We start from the raw sequence: 19,374 nt of genomic DNA, 5'->3' as shown, positions 1-19,374 counted from the left end.
AAAACCCTGCTTCCCCAGCACCCTGGTCGGCGAGGCTCCACACGGAACGCAGCCCGCAGCTGGGGCTCGAGCCGTGCGTCTCCACCCTCCCTTTCTTCAACCCAAGCTCACGGCCGTGCTGCCCCATGGCTGACCCCACTGCCCGGGGCCCAGATGCTCTGGCTGCGCGCTCCTTGGTGCCGAGCATCCGTGGAAGGAGCTAGAATTCGACGATTCGTGGGTCCCTAATTCTGGAACCTGCGCTCCCGATGTGGAATCCCCTGATACCCACGGGGAAACAACCGAGTGATCGAGCGAGCAAATCACCCAAAGAACTGGTCCACGGCGGCAAGCTCGAGCTGCTTTTATCCAAGTTATTCCAAAATACAGCAACAAATTCACAACCATTTAGTTCAACGGAGACCCCAGACGTCAGGTACCAACAGCTCAGGTCAACGTCACACCGTTCCTCTGGGTGACATCACTTCCGGTCTGGACAGCCACGCTTGGCCGGCCGTCTCTGTTAGGAGATGAAGCCATGTGCGAGACTGCCTGGGGAGCCCCCGACAGCCCTGCGGCGCCTGGGGAGACAGGCGGAGCCCCTGACACCTGTGCGGCACCCGGGGAGACAGGCGGAGCCCCTGACACCTGTGCGGCGCCCGGGGAGACAGGAGGGGCCCCCAGTACCGTGCAGTGCCCACGGTGGAGACAGGATGGTCTTCTGGAGTGCCGGTGCGCATTCCGACGTAAGGAAAAGTTAGTGACGCAGAGCGGAGCTCCGGATGGCACACGCAGCTCTGGGGCTGGCGGGGACCACGGGCCTGGCCCTCCGTGAGATCCCAGCGGTGCTGACCACACGTGGGGCTCCAGAGACCCCCGCCCAGCGTCAGCAGACGTCACTACTTGGCAAACAAGTGCGAGCAGAGCTTCGGGGCTGCTGACGAGGACACAGCCACAGGCTCAGCAGCGGCCGGGGTGGCGAGAAGCCGCCTGCGGGGGCCGGGGCGCTGCGAGGCGCTCACCCCCCCAGGAGCATGCGAACCTGGGCGAAGCGGGACACTCGGGGCACCTGGGCCACACCCCACTGTCCTCGGGCGCCCCCAGTCTGTCACGGACGCCTCGGTCGGTGCAGTCTGCCGCTGGCGGCCCCGGCTGCGTCAGGCCCTGGCGCTGGCGACCGCGCCACCGGCCCTGGCTCGCTGGCGGTCGTACCTCACGGAGACCAGGAGGAAGAGCAGCAGCGTGGCCCCCTGCACGGCGGCCAGCAGGAAGAAGTAGTAGTTCAGGTGGCAGCCGTTGATGTTGCCTAGGGAGCAAGAACAGGCACGTGAGCGGCACCAAACCCCCAGGACCCCTGGGGTGGAGGGGGTGGGGGAGGGGAGGAGGGCGGCCCCCACGGCTGAAGAGGTGACAACAGGAAAGTGGCAGCCGCGAGGCCGCCAGCAGCCGCGAGGCCGCCAGCAGCCGCGCTCTCCTTCCAGCCATGCCGGGGAGCTGACGGCGGGGGAGGGAGCGGCCACGCCGGGGCAGGCCCTCGCTGGGCTGCACGACCTGCGACCCTCTGCGCCTCTCAGCAGCGCCAGGACGCGGCCACGCCCTCACCAACACGCAGGGCAGGCAGGGAGCCCCGCGTCTGCTCTTCAGGGGTCCCCAAACAGCTCAGGTGTGGCGGCCTCAAGCTGACCTGGCGAGCACACCAGAGCCCGCGGTCAGCTCTGTCCGAGCCCCGCGGAGGCCTATCGAGTGGGTTAGGTCCCAGGAACGCCTGGGGGCCGAGCAGGGCCACGGAGGGAGTGGGCGCAGTGGGCAGGCCGCCGTGCAGACGGCCTGGGGTGAGCACTCCGTGGGGGAGGAAGAGGCGGGGCACCTGCAAGGCGCGGCCAGCAGGCGCTGCTGTAGCACCCATCTCTCCACAAGCACCAGCCCTGGCCACACGGCCTCTGGGCAGACACAGGAGCTCGTACACCTGACGCAGCTGGGGACCGCCTTGCACCCCCTGCCGGGAGGTGAGCTCAGAGCTGAGGCCAGTCTCTGGGGTGACAGCTGCCGTGCCCTCCGGCCTGGCCTGCTTCCAAAGGACTCTCCAGCGAACTCAGGGAGGAACAGAGACTGCCCGGCTTGTCCGGCAGCTGCCTGCCTTCCCGTCGGGGTGACGGCACGACCTTCCTGCGTCTCGGGGCTGGGAGAGCCCCTGACCACGCCCTGAATTCCCACCAGACTGAGGCCTGCTTCACTCAGGGTGCTGTGAGCTACCACGTCCGGGCCGTCCTGGCACTGGGGGAGACGTGGCCCACGTCCCACGGCCATCTCTGCTTCCAGTGTCAGCACCTCCGGGACAAGGCCGTCACCAGGGCGTCGGTGACGTCGTGAAACACGAACAGCTCCAACGAGTGTCACTTAAAACCTCCAAACGCAAAGCTGGCCGGCCGAGTGGATGGTCAGTGTGGTCACTTCGGCGGGGTGACAGTGTCAGAGCCTGCGCGGGAGACCCGCCCTGCCCTGCCCTGCCCGGGACCGTGCGTGGTGCTCGGAGACAGCCGGCACCTGCGCCTCTGCACACAGAGGGAGGACAGGGCCCGCCAGTGCCCACACTGGAGCCCACGCTGGACACGGCACGGACGTCCTCTGGTGCCCCAAGGACCCGGGACAGCACCCAGAAACGACAAACACACCCAGGCAAAGCTCAGGCTGGCGCTGACTGGGGGGAGACGGCCACGGCAGCGCAGGAGGTGGGCGGGGGCGCCCTCTGGGGCAGGGGTGACCGAGGACAGCCCCCGAGGAAGGCTCTGGAATCCCTGTGGGCTTCACGGGGACCAGTATCCCGTCCACACCTGGGCTCAGAGTGCGGCCAGCAGCAGAGTGAGTTCCGATTGAAAGGTAAGTGACAATGAGGAAAGAGGAGAGGGGACTCCGGGCAGAGAAGTCACGGCGACCTGGGGGCTTCCCGATGAGAGCCAGCCACCTCGCTTCAAGCCACGCAGGAACAGAGGCAACACACGCTGTGGGGAGCAGGCCCGGCGCACAGGAGCCTCCCCAGACTCGTCTCGGGGCGGGCTGCCCGTGGTGCTCTCGGTGGCCTCTGGCCACATTCCGGCCTTTGTTCCCCAGGCAGCCAGCGGTTGCTCCTTAGGGCCCCAGGCGCTCCTGGGGGTGGGCGCTCCAGCCCAGCCTGGCCGCGGCCGTGAGACTCCACAGTCTGCACAGAGGCCCTGAGCCTCACCACACCCTCACGGTGTCCAGGACTCACAAGCGGCCAAGGACAACCGGCCCCGCGCGAACGCTGCGTTGCTGCACGGGGAGAGGGCGGTTGCGTTCGAGCTAAAACCAAGCAGCAGCAGCCTGCGCGCCTGGCTCCCCGAGCAGCTCCCAGGACCTGGCGGGGCAGAGTCGGGTCTCTGACGGACAGCGTCCAGCTCCTAAGCACCACTCACAGGACGTAATCGAAAAGCCCGCCAGGCCTGGCCACGAGGAACAGAACTCGCTCCCCAGCCGCGTGCTGCCGGGAAAAGGAACGCTGGACAAAGGCTGTGATGCATGTCCATCGGCTCATCAGACGGCCTGGGGCCGCGGGCCTGGGGAGCACAGGGCAGGGGCAGGTGGGCGGGAGAGCCAGCCCCTGGGGTTGTGAGACCAGACACGCACTCATCTCCAGCGCGTGCGCGTGGCGGCCATGACCTAGGGCCTCCTGTGGGCCGCGGCTCTTACCGAAGTCCGTGTGGTTGCTCATCCATCCAATGGCCTTGACGGACACCAGCGCCAGCAGCCCTGAGCCCACAAAGGAGCCGACGCCAGAGAAGAAGAAGAAGAGCCCCATGATGGCGCTCTGCATGGACTTGGGGGCGGCCGAGTAGGCGAACTCGAGACCTGTGGAGACAGAGGGGCGGCCCTGACGGCACCGCGGCCACGCCTGCCCCCACCCTGGCCGCCCAGACCCACGAGGGGCGCCAGCCCTGCCTGCTCGGGGGACAGAGGCCCCCAGCGAGGGGCTCGCTCTCCCAAACACACCCTGAGACCCTCACGCAGCTCCCTGCTCGGGACGCGGGGTCTCCCGGCCCGGCCCACACTCCCCCTCCTGTCTCAGCAGCAGGGAGCCGGCCCGCAAGGACACGCTGGAAGAACCAGATCCGCGTCTACACAGACGTGCGGGGCCTGGCTGCGGGGACGCGGGCTCAGCAGCCACGTCTTCTCTGTGCTCTCTGCGGCACCTCGGGGCAGTGAAGGAGCGTCCAGGATCTGGGGAATTTTGTTTTTGCACCAAGAAAGGAGCACCTTGGCCCACACAGCACTCGCGTTTAAACCACAAGAGGTCTCCACCACTGCTGTCTGGGTGGATTCCCGCGTCCATGTAAGACACGCCGGCGCCCACGGCCACGCCCATGGCCACCGGGCTGTCCCCGAAGCGGCCAAGCAGCCTTACCTGCTATGCTGGCGAATATCTCGCTGACCCCGATCAGCACGTACTGCGGCACCTGCCACCAGATGGGCAGGTCGGCCGCGTGGTACACCACGTTGCCGATGGTCTGGTTGATGGTCTTCTCCTTGACCAGGTCCAGTCTTTTACTTTCCAGAATTCCTGGAATTCAGAAGTCGGTCAGTACGGCGTTGATTTGCTATGTCTGAAAGCCACGTGGAAGGACGAGGTTCACGGCCGCTTCCCCAGAGACCTGAGCACGGCTCCCGGCCCTGCTGTGCCTCTCCGGGATCTTACGGGAATCTCATCTGATCTCCACCACACTTGTTTCTCTGCCTCACCAGCTGGCGCTGCGCACGTGCACTCATGTTCTAAAATGTGTGCTGATTTACCAGAAAGGCAGAGACTCAGACATCGCTCAGCCCCGAATGCCTCGGACAGCCAGGGCGGGGCCAGGAGCTGGGCACCCCATCCTGGTCTCCCACATGGTGGCAGGGGCCCACTCTCCGAGCCACCCTGCTGCCTCCCAGGGGGCCTATCAGCAGGAAGCAGAGCTGGGGCTGAAACCCAGGCTCCCGGGTGTGGGCTGGGCAACCTGCTGTTGTCTTTGAAGCGACTGTGTCTCCAAGGAAGAGACCCAAGCACGCAGTGCAGACGGATACACAAGCTATCAACGGAGAAACACTGAAATACTCCTTCTAAAACCCGAGTACCCAGGACCAGGACACGCGTGCCAGGGACAGGAGCACCTGAGCCTGCGCCCAACCACCTCCAGCTGCCACAAACACGCACAAGGGAGCCGGGGCGGATGGAGCAGGGGCCACCAGCCAACGCCAGCAACGCTGGCCACAGCTCCCAGGAAGCGGGCAGGGGACTGCAGCCCACCCGAGCATGACGGACGGCACCCAGGGCCCAGCGGGGAGCAAGGGGCCGTGCACAGGGCCAGCCTTCCTCCTGGACAGGCAGGTGCAGCACAACACTGCACACCCACAGGGCGACCGCTGTGGCCTGCAGGCGACCCCTAGCCCCGTCTGGGAGCAAAGGCTGAGGCTGACCCAACGTCCTGCTCAGAGCAAAGGGGAGAGTGCCCGGGACAGAGCGTGCGTGGGGTGTGTGTGTGTGTGGGGGGGGGTGACAGAGTCTCTGGCTACCGGCCCCGCCCCAGCGAAAAGCGGTCCAGGTTTGGACAGAGCTCTGGGCCTGCAGGGCCTGAGGGCGCTGGCTCAGAGGGACAGGATGAGAAAGGGCAGGGAGGCCCTGCAGCCAGGGAGCCGGCAGAGCCGGCGTGGACAGGCCACCATGAGGAGAAGCCAGGAGAGGGGAGGGGACAGCGCAGGCCCCGGGGACACGGGACCACCCACAGAAGCAGGGGTGTGAAACTCCTCACAGCCACACTCTCGGACACAAACACTACGTGGGAAAACCCATGCTGCAGGCATCGGCACAGACGTGGGCCCAGTCCTGGGAGAAGCCAAAGACGGCAAAGCCCAACGAAACCAAAGACCGCAGAAAACCCACGGAGAGAGCAGAACACAGAGGGCCCAGGGGCCCAGGACTGACAGGGCCCAGGGGCGTGGCCTCAGAGCCACATGGGGGCGTGGCCTCACAGAGCCACGTGGGGGCAGAGACCAGCAGATGGAAGATCTGTCTCTACCTTTGTCTCTGTAACTTTCAAATAAATAAATAAATCCTAAAACAAACTGAAAGGAACTCCCATAAATCTGTTGAGAAAATGGAAAAGAAAGAGCAGGCCGCGCGGCACAGGCGTCTGATGGCCTCCCGAGGCCCCTACCCCACACGCGCACAGGCTCCCTGGGGAGGGGCACCTGCCGCTCCCTCTGTCATCTGCACTCCGGCCCTCCCTCCACCACAACAACTAGTGCAACTTTTATTATGCGTGGATCAGTGTCTGTATCAGGCTCAGGCCAGCTTACACAGGACTTTGCTTTGACAAAAACCACAAAAGATGCACATGTATGTGGAGGCGTGTGCGCGCACACACACACACACAACCTCCAGGGAGCACATTCCCTGAAGGTTTCCCAGCCCCCACCTGCTCCCTTCGTAATGGAGGCACACGCGCAGCTTTGAAGGCGACGAAGGAGCACACCTCAGCTCTCCCCACGCTCCCGTGGGCCCGGGCCCGCCCAGCTGTACCTGAGGCCCCCTGGGGAAAAGCTGCTCCCTAGGCACTGCCTACACAGGAGACGGGTTTATCGCCGGCGCAGGTGGCCAGGTACAGGTAAAACAGTGTTTCTACTAAAATGTTCCTTTCAAATAACGAGTTCAGGTTTCTACTCAAAGCCATCAACCTTCCTAAATTCCTGAAAGACATTCACTTAGAGCCGGTGAGGCTGGGAGATGCAGGCCGCTGACAACATGAAGCTCACGTCTGGGTTCAGGGCCTTCCCAGGCACAGACCAACACCCACAGACCACGTGCTGTCGGTTCTACACAGTTGGCCTGAACGTGGCCCTTCACAGCTGCCGTGGTCCATGCTGAGGTCACAGCCTCCCCACAGCCAGCCACAGTCACCACGGCGAGCAGCACCCAGGAGCCCGGAGGTGGCGGCCTGACTCCAGGCCATGCCACACTGGGCCACCCAGAGTCTCACAGGCACCTCTCAGAGGTGGCCCGGCCCCCACAGACACACAGAGAAGCCCTGCAATGCCGCATGCGGCTCTAGCACAGCCACAGAAGTGACTCAGCCATGAAGAATCTGCTAGACACGTGCCGGGGAAACAAGGACATTTCTTACCCACTGGGAGAGAAAAGGCCCCTTTTGCCACCTCATCGCGTGGCCACAGGGCAGAGAGGGGCACTTCCGCCCCGGAACACGGAGCAGCGGACAGCAGTACAGAGCCCCAGGGCGGGCGCCGTGGGGAAGCAGCACAGACAGACGGCACTGCTGGGTGCCTGGCCACCCCCCACGGCCCTGCCTGACGCTGCTCCTCGAACCCCCCGCCCCCCAGTTCTGCAAGGGAAGCTGAATCACAGAGGAAGCACACACACCTGGACACGACCTCGCTTATTATGTCTGATCAAAGAAACGGCCTTCCCAAACAGCCGCGGGGCCCAGCCTTCCTGAGCCTAGGGACGGAGTCCTCAGATCTCCGGACAGGAGGCCACCACATGTGCTGGGCACGAGCAGATGACCGCTCGGAAAGGCGCACCATCCACGGACACAAGCCCGCTTCACTGCCAAGGCCTCCACCCGCCGACCCGGGACACTGGCTCTCCTCTCCTCGTGTGCAACTCAACTACTGTGTATGAACACGGGAACATTCCAACCAAGCTGGGAAAGTCGGCACCACGTCAGCTTCATCAGCCAAAGACAGACCACTAACATTTCAGCACGGAGACCCGAGAGACAGTGGAACCCCTTGGAATGACAGCGCCTTGGCCCGCGTGTGGATCTGGTTAATTTGAAGGGCAGAGAGAACGAGACAGAGAAAGACCTTCCATCCACTCTTCAGTCCCCAAATGCCTGCAACAGGCAGGGCGGGCCAGGTCTCAACCCAGGGTTCCCACGTGGGAGGCAGGGACCCAAGCACCTGGGCCGTCACCCGCTGCCTCCCAGGGTGCCCAGCACCAGGAAGCTGATCAGAGCGGAGCAGCTGGAACTTAACCAGGCACTTAAATCCCTCTTAGACCAGGGGACATGGTATCCCCAGCAGTCTGCACGGAACGCCCGCCCCAGCAGCTTCTGGGGGAAGGAGGAATACCGCCCATAAGCCTCCAACAATCTGAAGGCATCTTTCTCCCCAGGGAATGCGCACAAAATTCTGTGTGCAAAATCTCAGCCGTGGCGCCCCCTCCTGGAGGAGTCCGAGCACGGCCACAGCGCAGTCAGAGGGCAGAGACCCTCCCCAGAGACCCACCCAGAGGGCAGAGACCCTCCCGTGAGACCCACCCAGGCCTCGCTGCTGGGGGCACCTCTGGGCTTTTCCTCTGGATGACAACGGTGGCCCGCTATGCACGCTGAGTGCTAACTCCAGGCAAGAGCGTGGCCCTAGACCGGGAGCCGCTCTCCCCACAAGCAGGCGACAGCGGGGGCCTCACCGGCGGCGAAGGCGGAGCACATGACGAAGAACATGCCCACGGCGATCCTCTTCAGCGAGGAGGGCAGCAGGCCGTGCCTGCGCAGCACCGGGTCCACCAGGCGGTCCTTGAGCGGGATGAGCAGCAGGATGAGCAGCGCGTCGAACATGGTGAGCCAGGCGGCCGGGAACTGCAGGACACACGAGCACGCGCGTCACCACGTTGGCCTCTGTGTTTTTAGGCGACAGGGAGCACCAGGCACACACGCTCATGACCATTTGGCTGAGGTCCGTCAATCTGGCCCGAGTGACAGGGCCACTGGACGATGTCCCCTACCAGCTCATGCTGCTCTGGGGTGCGCCACGAGCCCCTGGGCGGGGCAGAGCCAGGAGCCGTGCTTACCGTGTGATGGGCGGTGGTGATGCTCGAGATTTCTGGAATCCTCAAATGAAGGCTCTGCAAGACATACGTTGTCTGCATCTGGGGACAAGACGCAGCCTCAGTGTGGTGGCCCGGCGCGCCCACCCCCGGCGGTCAGGTCTGCTCATGGACCGTAAACGCCCCCCATGGCAGTTCAGATCCAGAACACAACCTGCCAGTTACCCGATGAGACTTTTAAGTCAACGAGGGCCGGGAAACCAGGAGCACACCCGTCTCAGCTTCTCGGTTAGAAAGGCTTTCAGAATTCTTAAAGTAGCCAAGATGAGTGCGAGACCCTGGAGACGGGCGTGGCGGGAGGACTCGGGCGGGGCGCGGCTGCGGGAGGTGAGGAAGGAGGCCTGGCGGTCAGCACTCACTTGGAAATACACTGTCCAGTAAGGGATCAAGGCCAAGAACACAGGGACAGTCTTGACCAGCGCCTTCACATCTTCCACTTTGTCTTCTGTGAACGGCCCCCCGTGAGACATCTTACATGAATCAAACAGACTTTGTTTAGAAGAGTGCTGAAAGACTCCAATGCCTTCACTTTGGGAAATAAAATGAAGGAATTAGTTTTCTGCTGACCCAGCCATCACGTACTGGTAACAAACTCAGCCAGGAGGTGGGAGACCAGCTCACTGCCCTCCGTCCACCCTCACTCGCCCTAGAACTGACTGCACACCATCGGAGACGCCCAGATCCTGCCTACACACAGCGGGACACCCTCAGCTGCTGGTCCCGGGCACCGCGGCGGCTGTGCCTGCCCCGAGCCTGCAGATGACCCCGTGGCTGACAACGCCGGCGACACGGCGGGGTTCAAATATGGGAACAACTGCGCTGGGTCCTTAGTTATTCTATCAAGTACCAATGCTGTTACATAACCCACGCTGCTTTACTTTAAAAGCAGTCCTGGGTGTGTCAGAGGAAGGGCTCTGTGCTGGGTGGGGAAGGCCCAAGCGCCCACTCACTCGCCCTGACCACTGCCCAGGAGGCTGTAGGGCCGGCTGCACCTGGGTGAGGGAGCTGCGGGACCCCTGCCCTCCCCCACCACACTATGCACAGCCCCTCGGGTGTTCCCAGCTCTCAGTCTGGGCCTGCCTGGTGGTGTGAGATGGGCAGGCAGCGTCAGACACCCCCAGGCTCTTGCTCAACCCAGACGCTCTACAGAGGAACCTGCACAGAGACAGAAACGCCTGCACCTGCTCGGGCAGCACCACCTGGACAGCTTCCCGCCCAGGACCCAACGCCAACACCAGCTTTCCAGTCCCTGGCCTGCATCCCCGTGCTGCTGCGCTGACCTTTGACCTACGAAGCGGACACTTTCAATCTGCACTTTCCGACCAGGAGGGCACACAACACCAAGAATCTATAGCGCAGTATTTCAGCCACGTGGAACAGGACAGGGTCTGGTACCCACCCCCCGCCTGCCCGCGCAGGGGTACCAGAGCACGTTCAGAGACCGCGGAGCCTAGTGGGGAACCAGCCAGCACGCTCAACCCCTCTCGCCCTGAAGCGATGGCCTCTGCTTTTCCAGAAGGGAGAGTCCAGGTCCACAGGCACCCGGCAGGGCTCCGTCACACTAACCACACGCTTCTCAGAGGATGCCCAGATGCAAGTAACGAATGTGTTCTCACACAAGTCGCTCACACAGCGTGAGCGCCCAGCCCAGGCCACGTCCCGGGGCACACGGCACACAAGGGACCTGCCGCTCCCTGCCATGACAACTCACTGCACAAGTCACACACGGGAGCCGGCACTCTGCACACACCCAGCTGTGTCCCCGGGGAACGGGCCATCCGCTCTCTCAAGCTCTCAGCGGCAGGGAAGACGGTGAGCAAGGAGCCTTCAGAACACGTGGACCCGGGCACCCTGAGCCCTCGCCCAGCGCCAGGGCTCCGCCCACAGCCTGCAGCCTCACCAGGAGCCCGTGAGATGGCTCCTTCTCTCTGTACACAAAGGCCACCAGCTGACTCGCAGCAAGAACAGCTTTTGAGCGCCCCCGGCCGCCGGCTTCCACAAGCCAAGCCTCTCATGTTCCCTTCTGCCGACAAAGCCGAAGGGAGAGTAACACCAGGCCGCTGCCCGGTCACGCGGCCTGGAGACCCCGTGTGTGCAGGAAGCGCAGCCGCCCCGCAGGAGCCACGGGACGGACTCGGCTGCGTCCAGATGACGGGCGTTCCACCCACGCAGCGGACATCTGGGACACGGAAGTCTGTTTCCATCCCATGGAAACGAGGCCACGGGCAGGCCCTCGCCTCGGGGTGAGCACGCGCCCTTCCTCCACTCGAGTCCTGGATCCTCGCCTGATCCCAGCTTCCCGCCAGTGTGTGCCCTGGGAGACGACGGCAGACAACTCGAGCACGGCAGGGTTGGGGCCCGGGCTCCCCAAGGTGGCATCTGGGGGTGAACTCACAGACTGGAGCTCTCCGGGTCTGCCTCCCGCTCCCTCTCAAACCACATGACTAACAAAAAAGGCCATGGCAAAGCTTGGCGTCGCCGGGGCGGTGCTGCTTCGGTTTCAGCTTGTCCTCAGTGTGGCCCCAGGCTCTGTGGAGGCCCACGGTGACCCGGCAGCACGCCTGTGGGAGCCCGAGGAACTGCACCAGGCACAGCGGAAGCAGGGATGTGTCCAGGAGAGAGGCCGTGCTCCAAGAGCCACTGTGGGCAGGTCCAGACCTGCCTGGGAGGACGCCAGCCATTCACCGCTGCTCCACGGCACAGGACGACAACCCCTGCGGAACAGTCCAGCAGCCAGTGCCATGCAGCAACAGGGTGTGCTGCCCTCAGAGACAGGAAGCCCCAGAGGCCACGTGGCTGGCAGCATTCTGAGGTGGACCCAGACATCCCTCAGGGTCTGACTGCACACATCCTCTGCCCCCAACGCCGCAGCACACAGAGCTGCCCAGTGAGACGGGGGTGGGGGGTGGGGTGACCACAGCAGGCCACACAGAGCTGCAGTGAGATGGGGGCAGGGGTCCGATGACCTCACCAGGTCACAGCTCAGCAAAGAGCCCCCCCAGGAACTGCTGTGGCCCAGCAGGTGCCTATGACCTCACCAGGTCACAGCTCAGCAAAGAGCCCCCCCCAGGAACTGCTGTGGCCCAGCAGGTGCCTATGGCAGGCTGTGGGAGACCTGCAGAGGCTGCCAGGACACAGGGCCTTCTGTCTCCAGACCCCGGCTCACAGGGCATGAGCTGCCGGACCCAGAAAGTCCCACACGAACAGGGATGACGGGTTCCACTGAGCACGTTCAAACTCTGCTACTGTGGCCCCTGAGAAGGGAGCCGAGCTGGACAAGCCATGGCCAGGTTCTCATTCAGACGCACCCAGAGCACTCACGCCAGGCACGCACCCTGCCTCTCCACACCCTCCGTCTAACCTGCCTCCACGCGGCCTGGCCAGGAAGCGCCACGTGCGGTTAAAAGCCCAAACTGGGACTCTGACGTGGGGCCGCCTGCACAGCCCAGGGCTGGAGGCGGCAGCCGGGGCCCACACAAGCCCGCAGCGAGTGCCCACGAGTGCTGGGTGGTGCCTCACAGAGCCCGAGCCAAGAACCAGGTACTTACCCGCTGCTCGGGCGCTCTCGCCGCCGCTTCCGGGAGCAGCAGGTGTAGGTCAGGATCCTGAACATGTCGGTGAAGGCGCTGCCGTCAGGCGGCTTGGTGACGAAGACGCTCTGGCCGCAGAGGAAGACCACGAGGGCCACGCCCACACAGATGGTGGGGATCAGGTAGCCGGTGACAAAGCTCACGTTCTGCTGGATGTAGGCAATGCCTCCCAAGGAGACGATGGCACCCAGGTTAATGCTCCAATAGAACCAATTGAAAAACCTCCTCGTGGCTTCTGGCCCTCGGTCCTTAACCTAAAACAATGGGGGGGGACACAGCTGAGACCCTGTGCTAGAATGCAGCAAACGCGCCTCCCGGCGTGCACGGCCCGGCAAAAATGCGACGTTGTCCAAATGGGAGAACGTCCCGGGGTCTCCCAGCAGAACGTGGAGGCCGGGAGCTGCGCTAAACCCCACAACCCCGAGTCTGACAAACCACGCAGACCGCCTGCCTCGGCGTCACCTGGACTGCTCCTGGTACACTCGTCTCCGGGGCCTGGGCCCAGCACTTTCCAAGTGGCTTCCCCTGACGGGCAGGTTCAGAACCGCCACCCTGGGTGCCACGCCCTCCTGAGTGGAGTGGGAGGGGCGCCAGGCACAGTCCCCGAGAGGAACACTGCCAGCATGGCACACACCCACGGGCCCAGAGATCCTGGCCGTCTGAAGGGAAGAGGAAGCGAAAGCGCAGGCTGTCTGCAGCCGCCAGAGGCCGTCAGGCACCAGGGCCATTCTGATAGGAGCAGGGGTTCCTGGAAGGCCCAGGTCACTGACCCCGGCACACAGCAGGGACAAGGGCCACCCCAGCTCAGGCCCTCCGCCAGCCGAGTGCAGGGGGCCAGGACACCGGCACACAGGCCCTCCAGGAGTTCTATGTCGGAACGGACCCTGGGCCAGCCACGCCATCTCCAGCAGGCTCTGTTTCACGGAAGGCTGGTGCCGGGTCTCCCGCAGACCGTCTGGCCGGTGCCCTGGGAACGTGGCCCAGCTCACCGAGACGTCACAGGACTGCAGACTCCCGGTTCAGTAACAGCCGCAGGGCAGCCTCCCCACGGGGCAAGACCACCAGTGCGGAGACTTAACAGGCCTCTTGTTACTACTACTTCACACAGTATGTTAAGTTTCATTTTTTTTGAGATTAAACATACAAAATACATTCATTCTCAGAATGTTTTTTGGGGACCAGCATTGTGGTGCTGCCTGAGAAGCCAGCATCCCATACAGGCACCAGCTAGCTCACGTCCTGGCTGCTCCACTTCGGATCCAGCTCTCGGCTGGAAGGCAGTGGAAGATGCCCAGGTTCTTGGTACCCTGCACCCGCGCAGGAGACCAGATGAAGCTCCCGGCTTTGGCCCGGCCCAGCCCTGGCTATTGAGGCCATTTGGGGAGTGAACCAGCAGATGAAAGATCTTTCTCTCTATCTCCCTCTCTCTCTGTAACTCTTTCAAATAAACAAATAAGTAAACCTTTTTTTTTTTAAGCCCCAATGAGTAAGCACAGCCACTGTGCTGGCAAGAAACACGTCTGAATCAATGATACGGCCACAACCGTCTCAGATGGCAAATCTGAGTCTTCAATAAACCGCACGTTCTTGAGGCTAAGTCTTCCTGCGCCCGCGGCAGTGCTGAGCAGACGCCCCGAGCAAACGCGGTCGCCCCAGCGAGCGAGCAGACTGCACGGAGAACTCCTACCCTCCAGAGCCCAGCGAGGGCCCTGCCGTAGGCTGACACGGCCGAAGGTCAGGAGGCATGCGCACCAGCACACCGGCCGCCCTTGACCCTGACCAACAGGGAGAGGTGTGACAAACAGGTCACTGCTTTGACGAGCGAGGGGGAGGCCATGAGCACGGGACACAGGCTGAATTCAGAGCTGACCCGTCAGCCGCTGACGTGCTGGGCACAGCTCACACCTTCCCACAACATCCAAAACTCTTCACACCAAGCATCAGACACAGCCCCCGCCAGCCAGCGGAGTCCCTCCCGCTGGCCGGTCCCAGGAGCCATCCATCTCCCAAGGCCTGGCCAACCACAGGCCAGCCAGCTGGGTCACAGGCGGGAGGCCGGCTGGTGGGCAGGGCCCCTGGCGGCCCGTCCTGGACAGCGTAAACAGGCTTTGCACATGACCGAGCAGCAGACAGCGCCACAGCCAGTGTGCGGGAGACCAGCCACGAGCAGAACCGTGTGGAGCCGGTGAAACGGGCGGTCGGCTCAGAAAACCTCCCCAAGTTCCGCGCCGTGCAGTCTGTTTCCGTCCCTTTCCATGCACAGCAAGGAGGTCTCCGTTTCAAACACTCAATCCACCTGCCCCTCACAAAGCTGCCCTGGCTCCCGGCAGCGCAGACCCCTGCACTTCCAAAGCCGAGCCACGCCAGAGGTTCCCCGCGCTGGAGAGAGGTCAAAGAACCCTCCAAAGGCAGACTTCATCCAGCCGCAGGGCAGGGCGGACCCCGTCCCCCGCGCTCCCTGGAGAAAGCAGAGCAGGCGCCCCACGAGGCCTCTCTACGTGGCAGCCCCTCGGGGACAAGGCCCGGCCTGCACACGCACCCTGGCCAGGGGAACTCACTTTCCCCCACACGCCCTCTCACTGAGCCCCCAGATTACAGATGTGGTCAGCGGTCCTGTGTCCAAAGCCGTGCAACTGTCCACTTCTGCAAGGCTGCATCCCACCTACAGGAAGCCCTGCACCCTGCACCGTCACGCCACACCCCCTCCAGGCCCCTGCCACCACCAGGACATTCCAGGAACCGCAACAGACAAGGGAGACATTGTGCCTGGCATCCTTGTCTGTCTCCCAGGACAGACATCCCACTGTGTGGGCACCCTCTGTGTATCCATCCACGCCCCAGCTGGCCGACAGCCCCTCCCCCTGTGTACCCATCCACCCCCCAGCTGGCTGACAGCCCCATGTTGAAAAATTCCGAACTCACAGAAAAGTCGAAAGAATCAAAAAAAGTCATTTCTACACTCCTCACTCACATTCCTAGCTCTTCACCTGTAAGTAAAATGCTTCCGGCTGAACTACCTGAGGACAAGTCGCATCAAGATAGTTCCACGCAAGATCAAAGTAGGAATCCCCTCAAGGCAAGCACCTCCTCTCGGACACTGCCATCACCACACTCCAAACCCAGACGAGATCTACAGTCGAACCACCCCTACAAGCAAAGGCTTTAAAGAAACGGGTGGGCTAAACCTTCGCCTGCAGTGCCAGCATCCCATATGGGTGCCAGTTCAAGTCCAGGCTGCTCCACTTCTGATCCAGCTCTCTGCCATGGCCTGGGAAAGCAGAAGAAGATGGCCCAAGTCCTTGGGCCCCTGCACCCGCCTGGAAGAAGCTCCTGGCTCCTGGCTTCGGATCAGCCCAGCTCTGGCCATTGCAGCCATTTGGAGAGTGAACCAGATGATGGAAGACCCTTCTCTCCCTCTGTAACTCTCTCAAGTAAAATCTTAAAAAAAAAAAGAAAAAAAGAAAACCAGTCTTGAAAAAACAAAACAGCGGGGACCCAACGTTGTCGCACACCATGAGTGGCAGTCATGTCTCCGCCTGTGCACCCAGAAGGGCTCCGGCCGGTGACCCTGAAGCAGCACGGCTCCTGTCCACAGCCGATGACAGACCACGAGCGAACATCCTGTCGGTTTCCACTCAACGTCACTATCAAGGGAGCGTCCGTGCATTACCCTACAAACACGACCCCTGCTCTGTTATCAGGAAGATGGACGACCCCAGGGCGCTCCCTGTGAAACGGGTCACACAGAGGCAAACAGGGGCAGTAAAGGAGGCACACAGCTGGGGCCGCAGACAACCTCTGACGTCACACGTCTGGTGTAGCCAGTCTGTGACAGATGGAGTACTGTGTTCCTAGCCCGGGGCCTTGGCTGCTGATCAGAGAGTGAGCGAGCCAATGGCACCCGAGACCGGGCCCGTCCAACTACATGGACCACAGCAGAACAGGCACATGTCCCGCCTGGCTGGGTGCTGCGCCTCACTGGACCACACACCACCCACGGGACAAGAACCTGCCTCCTCTCTCTGTGCCTCCATCAACTCCTCTGTAAGACTCCTGGGAGGTTCAAATGAGGTCAGGTAGGGAAAGGACATGCAGTGTACAAAGAACACAGTGCAGAACTCAGTACAAAACAGTTATTTTGGCCGGCGCCGTGGCTCATTAGGCTAATCCTCCGCCTGTGGCGCCGGCATCCTGGGTTCTAGTCCCAGTTGCTCTTCTTTCAGTTCAGCTCTCTCTCTGCTGTGGCCCGGGAAGGCAGTGGAGGATGGCCCAAGTGCCTGGGCCCTGCACCCGCATGGGAGACCAGGAGGAAGCGCCTGGCTCCTGGCTTCGGATTGGTACAGCTCACCGTAGCAGCCATTTGGGGGGTGAACCAACAGAAGGAAGACCTTTCTCTCTGTCTCTCTAACTGTCTAACTCTGCCTGTCAAAAAAAAAAGAAAAGAAAAGAAAAACTGTTATTTCTCAAATCATTATGCGTCTCCTGGAGCCGGCATTGCGGCATAGCAGATTAAGGCACTGGTTCACGCCCCAGCTGCTCCACTTCTGATCCAGCTCCCTGCTAATGCACCTGCAAAGTGCCCTAAGACGGCCCAAGCACTTGGGCGCCTGCACCACGTAGGAGACCCAAATGAAGCTCCTGGCTCCTGGCTCTGGCCTGGCCCAGCGCTGGCCACTGTGGCCATTTGAGGAATGGACCAGCAGATGGAGATCTGTGTCTCCCCCTCTCTGTGTAACTCTGCCTTTCAAAAATAAACAAACCCTGTTAAAGTGTGTAGGAAAACAGCTAAAATTCCAGGAGGCGCTCCTGAACCCTGGTCAGTCGGGTCTGTGCTACTCCAGGCAAACGATTAGGCTGCCAAGCCTGTTTCTTCACCTGTCGACGGCACTAACCACGCAGCCAGCACAGCGTCTGTGCACCGTGATCCTGGGAGGCCCCCGGCGCTCCTGTGTGCCCAGCTGCCACCCACGCCCCTTCCCCACCTTGCGGTCCAGGCCTGTGGCACCCGGTAGACTCCCCCGCCACACTCCCTACCCGGCCCATCCTCACAGCTCCGGGACCCAGGCTGCCCCCGTGCAGGGCCAGGAGCCGACACCTCAGGTCCTGGCCTCTCCCACTTCCCAGTTCCCTGTCTGGTGGAGCACGAATGGGCAGGGTCCTGTTTCCTGGGGCTTGAATTCTGTGTAAGGTTCACGCGATGTGTCTGCAGCCATTTAAAAGAAACATCTGGTCTGTGGGTCCCCACAAACAGGAAGCAGCACCAGAGCCTGCTGGCAGCCGGCGCAGCCCGGGAAGCCTGCCCACGGTGTCCCACACACACCCCTCGCGGGGCAGCCCTGCCCACCAGCCCCTACTTTCCGCGATTTCCTGGAAGGATCCAGCTCAGACACCTGCTGGCTGAGGGCAGAGCTCGGTGCTGTCACTCGCGCTCCTCGGCCTCTCCTGTGACCCTCACCCCTGGACCCCTCTAAAGCAGCCAAGACCTGCCTGTGTCCCCACCGCGTGCGTCCAGCGCCAGGGCCTCTGCACTCTCGCACCCCTCGAGTCCGGAAAGTTCCTCCACCAACTGCCCCAGCTGCTAGCCCTCGGTCTCAAGGCAGATGGCCCCTCCAGGAACAGGAAGTCCCTTCTGTTTAAAGCCACAGCCCCACCAGGACGCATCACACCTGGCCCTACCGCCTTGGCCCTCCGGCTGGTGGGCCTCCCCACGGGCAGGGCGCTCGCTGTCCCTCGGGCGCTGTCCAGGGGACCTGGGGCAGAGGCGCGTGCGGGTGGGCGGGGCGCGTGGCCTCCAGCTCTGGGGCTCCTTCCCCGCGCCCGCTCTCCCTTCGGTCCTGTCCCGGGGACCTGGGGCAGGAGCAGGTGCAGGTGGGCGGGGCGCGTGGCCTCCAGCTCTGGGGCTCCCTCCCGGCGCCCGCTCTCCCTTCAGTCCCCTCCCGGGACCTGGGGCAGGAGCAGGTGCAGGTGGGCGGGGCGTGCAGCCCCCGGCCCCAGAGGCCGCACGGCGCTGCGCCCAGGTGCGGGGGGCGCGCGGCTCACCTGGTCGGCGCCGAACGGAGTGATGTTGGCCTTGACCGTGGCCACGCCCAGGCCCACGAGCGCCAGCCCCGCGAAGGTGGCGGGCGCGCAGCGGCGCGCGGTGCCGTCGGCGTCGGCGAGGGCGGCGCTGCCGTTGGCCGCGGGCGCCGAGTCGTTGCGCGGCAGCGCCGGGCGCGGGGCCCCGCAGAGCGCGGCGCGCGTGGCGGGCGCGGCCAGCAGCGGGAAGGCCAGCATGCCCAGCAGGTAGAGCGCCAGGCTGAGCCCGATGGCGCGCGCCCGGCCGAGCCGCGCGTCGGCCAGCCAGCCGCCGAAGGGCGAGCCCAGGTAGGTGAGGCCCATGAAGAGCAGCAGCGCCTGGCTGGCCTGCGCGCCCTCCCAGCCGAACGGCGCGCCGTTGAGGAACAGCACCAGGTCGGCCGTGACGCCGTAGAAGGCGGCGCGCTCCAGCAGCTCGGTCAGCAGCACGGCCCCGCACGCCGCGCGCCGCCCCGCGAACGCGCCGCCCGCCGCCCGCCGCGCGCCCAGCAGCGGCGCCCGCTCGGCCGCGCCGCCCCCCGCGCCCTCCATGGCCGCCCGGCGGCTCCCCGGAAGCCGCGGTGGACGCCGCCGCCGCTCTTCTCGCGAGACCGCGCGGCCCCGCGCGGCCGCATTGGGCGCGCCCGCCGCCGCTCAGCCGCCGCGCCCGCCGCCACTTCCGGTCCCGCCCCGGAAGCCGAGGGCGCGGGCCTCTGGGCGCGGCCGGGCCGGCTGCGGAGGCGGCGGCGCTCGGGGGCCCGGGGCGTCCCAGGTACGGGCGTGCGGGGCACGGGTGGCGCTGCGGGGCGTCCCCGCACGCTGGGAGCGTGTTCAGCACCCGGCGAAGGGGTGAACACGTGG

General features: G+C 63.7%; 1 protein-coding gene across 2 annotated transcripts; it reads right to left on the bottom strand.

Moving 5' to 3' along the window:
* Window positions 1-318: 318 nt before the first annotated feature.
* Window positions 319-19,065, bottom strand: SLC15A4 (solute carrier family 15 member 4). 2 transcript variants are annotated; one of them, XR_009864869.1, is made up of 9 exons: window positions 18,499-19,065; window positions 12,418-12,713; window positions 9,229-9,397; window positions 8,834-8,911; window positions 8,453-8,621; window positions 4,397-4,552; window positions 3,685-3,843; window positions 600-1,285; window positions 319-560 (listed from the first exon to the last, which is right to left on the bottom strand). XR_009864869.1 is itself a non-coding variant. In XM_062181911.1 (8 exons), exons 1-8 carry the CDS (start codon window positions 19,063-19,065, stop codon window positions 1,137-1,139), a joined length of 1,743 nt encoding a protein of 580 aa, XP_062037895.1. In that variant the 3' UTR covers window positions 319-1,136. The 2 variants fall into 2 exon arrangements, 1 of the variants encoding a protein (XP_062037895.1); XM_062181911.1 differs by having other exon boundaries at window positions 319-1,285.
* Window positions 19,066-19,374: the final 309 nt, after the last annotated feature.

This window comes from Lepus europaeus, chromosome 23 (assembly GCF_033115175.1).
Source record: "Lepus europaeus isolate LE1 chromosome 23, mLepTim1.pri, whole genome shotgun sequence".
Lineage (NCBI taxonomy): Eukaryota > Metazoa > Chordata > Mammalia > Lagomorpha > Leporidae > Lepus > Lepus europaeus.
This window is presented reverse-complemented; position numbering and strand designations above follow the sequence as displayed.

What these genes read in the sequence shown, in the direction of transcription:
- SLC15A4 (XM_062181911.1), bottom strand. Translation starts at nt 19,065, where the DNA reads ATGGAGGGCGCGGGGGGCGGCGCGGCCGAGCGGGCGCCGCTGCTGGGC. An exon ending in GTGCTCCGCCTTCGCCGCCG is followed by an intron (nt 4,553 to 8,452) that starts GTGAGGCCCCCG and finishes TCTGAATTCCAG; the next exon opens with GAATTCTGGAAAGTAAAAGA. An exon ending in GATATTCGCCAGCATAGCAG is followed by an intron (nt 3,844 to 4,396) that starts GTAAGGCTGCTT and finishes CTGTCTCCACAG; the next exon opens with GTCTCGAGTTCGCCTACTCG.